Here is a 7,615-nt window from a genome sequence, read left to right as displayed (position 1 = left end):
AAGATAGGTTATCCTTTCTTAATGGTCGAGATCACAAAGAGGTCATCAGTGATAATTAGGCACTTTGTCTTTTCGTTGCCTTGTCATATTTGTAAAAAAAAAGAAAATATTCTACTAGTTTATAAATTTAACTATATACACAGAAAAATAGGAGAGTAATTTTTCGGGAGTTAACATTATTTTCATCTGAAAGTGTCATTTTTATACATTATAAGTGAAATCATTTCAATTGGTCAATAGAGTCGGAACAAAACAACAGAGTAAATCATATCGGAGTAAAAAAGAACACGCCCACTGAAGTTTCTTAGTTTCGTTTCTTCCACATCTTGTTATCCCGCATTGGAACGGAGGCGACGGTTAGCTGTGTGGCAGGTAAGTCCCCAATGGGTGTACATATATTTACGTGGGTTTATGATTATTTTATTATTAAGACTAATTATCTCTAGTGGAAGATGACGTGCTGGCTGTGGTCGTGGGGAAGAAGGGTGCAGCGAATAATTAACATGGTTGGCTAACTAGTTAGCATGTGTGCTTCAGCTAACTTATTTAGCAGTTTACAACATTGTAAGTAGAAAAAAAAACATCAATGTTGTTCAATGCACGTCAATTTTAATTTTCACAAGTCAAGGCTGTCGCTATTTTTAGTGAGGAACCGAGTTTAAAGAGGAGTTAGCCGTACAGTCGAAGTGGCTCTGCTAGCATGTGGAGCCAGGGTCCGCCCAGAAAATGGCGCGAGAGGACTATGCTAGTAACTTTTCTTGAACGTAGAGCAGCGATAAAAAAACAGGATAAGTTGTGCTTTGTAAACAAACTATGCAAGTGTCAGTAACATTTTTGACTGACTATTGTCTATAAACCCCGTTTACATCGATTGTATGGAGCTGATATGTTTTTTTCCGTTTAGCTGTGGTGATTGGCTAAATTCAAGTAAAGAGCCTAGCCCCATTAAGGATAGTTGTTAGCCACCCAGTGCTTTTTCCCCATGATTGTTTCAACCTTTTATCTTAATTTTTTATTCACTTTGATAAGTATGTTTATATGATAATTGAAAAATATGTTTTTACATAATGCAGGATGCAAGCTGTGCGTGTCAAATACAGGGATCGACAGAATTACATCTGTTTTGAAGGACAACTGTCTTACAGTTCGTTTTTGGAATGTGGTGAGTGAAAACAAAACAAATTTATAGCATTTTCACATATTAGGTTTATCAAAAACGTTTTGGGAATGGTGCCAAAATGGGTGCTTTACCAACTTTTCAGATTTATTTATTTTTTTACTTAATTTTACTTTTTATGTCTTGTTATTTACATATGTTCAAATATAGAATAAATAAATGATTTGCTATGTTCACAGCTGCAAAAAAGTTCAGCATTGGCTATGGTTTGAGTAGAACTGAAAAAGGTTTCTCTTTTGCATGCCCTGCATTTGTGCCACTTGTTTTTAACTTTCCCATTTTTAAACCTTTGTAGAGTCCATTGTTCCAGTGTTGGGCTACTGCAGCTTGAAGAATAAACATTGTGAATAGATTTTATCTATGTAATTCAAACAATGTGAACTAAAATCTGTAAATCACAGCTTCTAGCATTCACAGCTGTCTTTGCTTTCACAGCTTTAAAAACATTTATCATTCACTTACTTTTAGGAGCATCATTACGATGCAGAAGATGGGAGTGGGTATCTGGCTTGTAGACTGAAGTTTGTCCAGAGAGAAGCTTCTAATGGACAAAAGAAGGTCCCCAGACTGTCACAAACCCAAACAGGTATGTGTATTTATACTTGTACAATTCTCATCCTGCAACCAAACTGCACAATAAGTTCCCTAGCCTTATTTATTAAATCCTAAAATGGAGTGTCATATTCCTATAATTTTTTTAGGGGGACCAACAACTGACGGGGACTGTTTGAGAGAAGAAGACTGCCTTATGACAGATAGCTTGTGTTCTGAGGCCATTGCGCTGATGAAGGAACTGTTATGAGGAAGATGAAACAGACTTTCAACTATCGCCAGAAGATGATTGATGACCCAGTGAAGTCATGTAGTATCTTTTTGGACTTCCCAAGATTCCTGGACATAGGAGGATTGGTATGTTTATCTTCACTTCAGCTTAACCTACCTTTAACAAAGTTTAAGTTAAGGTGGATGTGAGAAAGTTTAACAAAATGATTTTTAAAACCTTCACTTCATCTATTCTCCAGGTTGAGCAAGATTTTACATTGATGTTTGGGGAAACCATCGCTGCAAAGTTCCTGGAGAAGTGGCCCACTGTCTACAAGCAGAAAGTCCTTGAACAAAGCCGTGGTCTCACACAGTCTGAAGACCTTCAGAACCTTCTTCACAATGCTGAAGGCACAACAGAACTGGAAAATGGTAAATTGAACTGGATTATAAAGAAAGTGTTTAATGTTACAGAATTTTATGTAAATTGATTCAATATAAGTGCACCTCCTCCTGCCGTCACTGTTTGGTAAGCTCACTCGAAGTGTTAACACTGTTGCAAATAAGATGTTTTGGTAGCTTATGTTTATTTTACTTTTTCTTCCAGGATGGGACAGTGACATGTCATCCATTTTGATCCTTGTGCACCTCCTGCCACCGTCACCTCACGGCCGCAAGAGACCAGGAAAACTCTCAGCCAGACGAGCCAGTCAACATCTTGTGAAGTTTGTCAAGGTAAGGTTACAGTAAAGGGAACATTTATGTTGATCAAAATTCTCTTTTCTTCACTTATTTTTATTTAATTTATTTGTATTTCTTGTTAAGTTGGTCTTAAATTTCATTTCAAGTGACCTTAAAGAGGTCCTGAAAAGTAATTTGCCTTATCTATAAGAACCCTGTCTTCTTTCAAGCCCAAGACTAATCGTGTTTTATTCTGTTTTTTCCAGAGACAGGAACCAGCATCCAGGAGCACCTTGATGGCATCGCAGAAAGGCGTCAACCGTACCTGCTTGCAGTAGGGACTCAGAGGAGCGTGATTCACAAGTACTTCATTGTGTTTGACAAACATGCCATACCTTGTAAATCACCAGGCTCACTGCCTGTTTTGATGAGCTTTTTAAAGCTCACTTTGTGTTCGGCACTTCAAATGACCATGATCTGGTCAATGTGTACAATTTTCTGCACACCGCCATTTATGAGATGGATGTTGAGACAACCAAAGTGAATCCTAAGGTTGCAGAGTTGAGGGCTCGGATGCTGTGTTAAATTGTTGTTTTGCTATGATTGTTTCAGTATTAAGTTGAGTTGGAATGTTCTGTTTCATTTGTAAGAAGTACCAGGCAAATGTTCTCTGACCAAGCACTTAAAAGTGATCCACGGACTTTGCCCTGGTAAGACACTTCATCTTAAATGTGGTCAGGCAGGTTGTGCTCAAGTTTATGGCACGTTTTCTGGGTTCAGAAAGCATCTTAATAAAGCACATGATAAACACACTTCTAATCCTGGTGAAGGCCCATCTACAACTGAAGAGACATTTGAAAGTCAAGATTTTCCCTCTGAGTGTTGCTTCTGATACAGTCCTGCTTCAGAAATATCTTGTCTAGTTGTGCAACAGCAGTTGCTGAACTTAAAGTGGCAGGTGTAAGGGAAAGAGCAATTAACTCTTTGGTCATTTCCCTGGAAGAAATAGTTAATGATCTTCAAAATCAAGCAAAAGAATCTGAGAAGCAGTATTTCTTTACAAGAACTTGTCAAAAGTGACATTGAGTGCAAAATTGATAAATGTTTTGAGAAAATGGAAAATCCTTTGTGTCCTACAGTCATGAAGATGCAAATGTTTATACTATTCAAAACTGTTTTTTGTGAACAATAAAAATGGCTGTTCAAATACTGCTTTCTGGTCTATGCATTGTATTCTTACAAACTGCTGTGTATAATAGCTGTAAAACAATTGCTTAGTGAGTGAAATAAAGTTAAAGTTGGTTCTATTTTAGAATGTAATTTAATGTTTAACTGCACAATATGGAATAAAATTCAATTAGGAGAAAAATTTTATACTACTAAGAGCACAATTTGACACTAGATGGAATAAAATGTATTCCATTTTGTGTAAAATTTCCTTTTGGTCAGACTAAAAGTTATCTCTACTTGGAGTAGAATGCAATTCTATTTAGAGTAAATTATATTCCACTTAGAGTTAAAATACGGTGGAGTAGTTTTTCTTTTAAACAACTTAGAGTAAATTCTCTTGGCAGTAATTAAAATTTTTGCACTAAATTGAGTTGATTTTACTCTTTAATTTCAACTCTTCCATAAGAGTAAATTTTACTCTATTTAGACTGGGACCAAATGTCTTTTTTAGAGTAAAATTTTTTTCAAATTGAGTAAATTTTACTCTGGAAATGTTACTGTGTACTCATAATGTACAAGCTTTTAATGACTTATTTGAATTCAGATGCTTTGAAAATAATTACATTTAAAACGAAAGAATACATTCAAATACTGTAGGTGTAATAAGGACTGTGCGTCATCTTCACCTGATTGGCTCAGCTAGTCATTGGTCACGTGATCCTCGAATGGCAAACTCAAAACCCGAATCCCACGTCACAGATTGACGTCAATGACCGCCTGAAACAGAGTCCTTGAATGTAGGTCTTCTGCGACCATTTGGTCACTAATCATTTTCTTTGTCTTGCAGGTAAATACTTAAAAAAACAAACAAAAAAACAAACAAACAAAAATCCATTAAAGATAGGTTATCTTTTCTTAATGGTCGAGTATTACAATGCAGGATGAAAAGAGAATTTTACATTAAAAAAATGAAATCCTCCATTCAAATACTGTACGTAATAAGGTCTGTGCGTCACTTGGACCTGATTGGCTCAGCTGTTCTTTGGTCACGTGATCCTCGAATGGCAAACTCAAAACCCGAATCCCACGTCACAGATTGACGTCAATGACCGCCTGAAACAGAGTCCTTGAATGTAGGTCTTCTGCGACCATTTGGTCACTAATCATTTTCTTTGTCTTGCAGGTAAATACTTAAAAAAAACAAACAAAAAAAAAAACAAGCAAACAAAAGCCATTAAAGATAGGTTATCCTTTCTTAATGGTCGAGCATCACAATGCAGGATGAATAGAGAATTTTACATTAAAAAAATGAAATCCTACATTCAAATACTGTACGTAATAAAAGCCTGTGCATCACTAGGACCTGATTGGCTCAGCTGTTCTTGGTGACGTGATCCTCGAATGGCAAACTCAAACCCCGAATTCCACGTCACAGATTGACGTCAATGACCGCCTGAAACAGAGTCCTTGAATGTAGGTCTTCTGCGATCATTTGGTCACTAATCATTTTCTTTGTCTTGCAGGTAAATACTTTAAAAAACAACAAAAAAAACTAACAAAAAGCCATTAAAGATAGGTTATCCTTTCTTAATGGTCGAGCAACACAAAGAGGTTTCCTCTTTTGAACAAGTACAACGAACAGCTGGCTTCCCTAAAACTAACACACTGCGCTCCCCACAACAACCGGACACTTTTCTCGCTTTTCTTCATCCCAGCGCCTACATGTTGTTCTCTACTGCCCCCTAGGGAAGAGAGGGGCAGCAGAGAAAGACTGGGCCTGTAAGAGCAGGTTATTGTTTTTACTGACGCTAATCTGAGTCATGTGACTAAACCTTTAATAGTCATATGCCATGTGAAATAGAAATATGATGATATGATGTAGATATATAGCAATAGATATTTAAATCTTCATAACAGTATTTATATACGGTCTTTGAATGCAGGTCATCAGTGATAATTTAGGCACTTTGTCTTTTCGTTGCCTTGTCAATATTTGTAAAAACAAAAAAGAAAATATTCTACTAGTTTATAAAATGTATAACTATATACTCATAGAATGTACAAGCTTTTAATGACTTATTTGAATTGAGATGATTTGAAAATAATTACATTTAAAACGAAAAAACGAAAGAATACATTCAAATACTGTAGGTGTAATAAGGACTGTGCGTCATCTTCACCTGATTGGCTCAGCTGTTCTTTGGTCACGTGATCCTCGAATGGCAAACTCAAAACCCGAATCCCACGTCACAGATTGACGTCAATGACCGCCTGAAACAGAGTCCTTGAATGTAGGTCTTCTGCGACCATTTGGTCACTAATCATTTTCTTTGTCTTGCAGGTAAATACTTAAAAAAACAAAAAACAAACAAAAAAACAAACAAACAAAAGCCATTAAAGATAGGTTATCCTTTCTTAATGGTCGAGCATCACAATGCAGGATGAAAGAGAATTTTACATTAAAAAAATGAAATCCTACATTCAAATACTGTACGTAATAAGCCTGTGCATCACTAGGACCTGATTGGCTCAGCTGTTCTTTGGTGACGTGATCCTCGAATGGCAAACTCAAACCCCGAATTCCACGTCACAGATTGACGTCAATGACCGCCTGAAACAGAGTCCTTGAATGTAGGTCTTCTGCGATCATTTGGTCACTAATCATTTTCTTTGTCTTGCAGGTAAATACTTAAAAAAACAAAAAAAAAACAAACAAAAAGCCATTAAAGATAGGTTATCCTTTCTTAATGGTCGAGCAACACAAAGAGGTTTCCTCTTTTGAACAAGTACAACGAACAGCTGGCTTCCCTAAAACTAACACACTGCGCTCCCCACAACAACCGGACAATTTTCTCGCTCTTCTTCCTCCCAGCGCCTACATGTTGTTCTCTACTGCCCCCTAGGGAAGAGAGGGGGCAGCAGAGAAAGACTGGGCCTGTAAGAGCAGGTTATTGTTTTTACTGACGCTAATCTGAGTCATGTGACTAAACCTTTAATAGTCATATGCCATGTGAAATAGAAATATGATGATATGATGTAGATATATAGCAATAGATATTTAAATCTTCATAACAGTATTTATATACGGTCTTTGAATGCAGGTCATCAGTGATAATTTAGGCACTTTGTCTTTTCGTTGCCTTGTCAATATTTGTAAAAACAAAAAAGAAAATATTCTACTAGTTTATAAAATGTATAACTATATACTCATAGAATGTACAAGCTTTTAATGACTTATTTGAATTGAGATGATTTGAAAATAATTACATTTAAAACGAAAAAACGAAAGAATACATTCAAATACTGTAGGTGTAATAAGGACTGTGCGTCATCTTCACCTGATTGGCTCAGCTAGTCATTGGTCACGTGATCCTCGAATGGCAAACTCAAAACCCGAATCCCACGTCACAGATTGACGTCAATGACCGCCTGAAACAGAGTCCTTGAATGTAGGTCTTCTGCGACCATTTGGTCACTAATCATTTTCTTTGTCTTGCAGGTAAATACTTAAAAAAACAAAAAACAAACAAAAAAACAAACAAACAAAAATCCATTAAAGATAGGTTATCTTTTCTTAATGGTCGAGCATCACAATGCAGGATGAAAAGAGAATTTTACATTAAAAAAATGAAATCCTCCATTCAAATACTGTACGTAATAAGGTCTGTGCGTCACTTGGACCTGATTGGCTCAGCTGTTCTTTGGTCACGTGATCCTCGAATGGCAAACTCAAAACCCGAATCCCACGTCACAGATTGACGTCAATGACCGCCTGAAACAGAGTCCTTGAATGTAGGTCTTCTGCGACCATTTGGTCACTAATCA

At 36.6% G+C, this 7,615-nt stretch overlaps 1 protein-coding gene across 2 annotated transcripts; it reads left to right on the top strand.

The window, feature by feature from the left end:
* Positions 1-905: 905 nt before the first annotated feature.
* On the top strand, positions 906-3,832 carry LOC145550592 (uncharacterized). Of its 2 annotated transcripts, XM_081604465.1 has the most exons (6): positions 906-1,162; positions 1,646-1,763; positions 1,879-2,086; positions 2,200-2,371; positions 2,547-2,674; positions 2,887-3,832. In XM_081604465.1, the coding sequence occupies exons 3-6, from the start codon at positions 1,976-1,978 to the stop codon at positions 2,956-2,958; spliced, it is 483 nt and encodes a 160-aa protein (XP_081460591.1). In that variant the 5' UTR covers positions 906-1,162; positions 1,646-1,763; positions 1,879-1,975; the 3' UTR covers positions 2,959-3,832. The 2 variants fall into 2 exon arrangements, with proteins under 2 accessions (XP_081460591.1, XP_081460589.1); XM_081604463.1 differs by having other exon boundaries at positions 906-1,763.
* Positions 3,833-7,615: the final 3,783 nt, after the last annotated feature.

This window comes from Poecilia reticulata, unplaced genomic scaffold, assembly GCF_904066995.2.
Source record: "Poecilia reticulata unplaced genomic scaffold, P_reticulata-male-v2 Scaffold_98, whole genome shotgun sequence".
In the NCBI taxonomy this organism is placed as follows: domain Eukaryota; kingdom Metazoa; phylum Chordata; class Actinopteri; order Cyprinodontiformes; family Poeciliidae; genus Poecilia; species Poecilia reticulata.
The sequence above is the reverse complement of the archived record's forward strand: the minus strand, read 5'-3'. Positions and strand labels throughout refer to the sequence as shown.

What these genes read in the sequence shown, in the direction of transcription:
- LOC145550592 (XM_081604465.1), top strand. Translation starts at nt 1,976, where the DNA reads ATGAGGAAGATGAAACAGACTTTCAACTATCGCCAGAAGATGATTGAT. An exon ending in TCCTGGACATAGGAGGATTG is followed by an intron (nt 2,087 to 2,199) that starts GTATGTTTATCT and finishes TCTATTCTCCAG; the next exon opens with GTTGAGCAAGATTTTACATT. An exon ending in ATCTTGTGAAGTTTGTCAAG is followed by an intron (nt 2,675 to 2,886) that starts GTAAGGTTACAG and finishes TGTTTTTTCCAG; the next exon opens with AGACAGGAACCAGCATCCAG.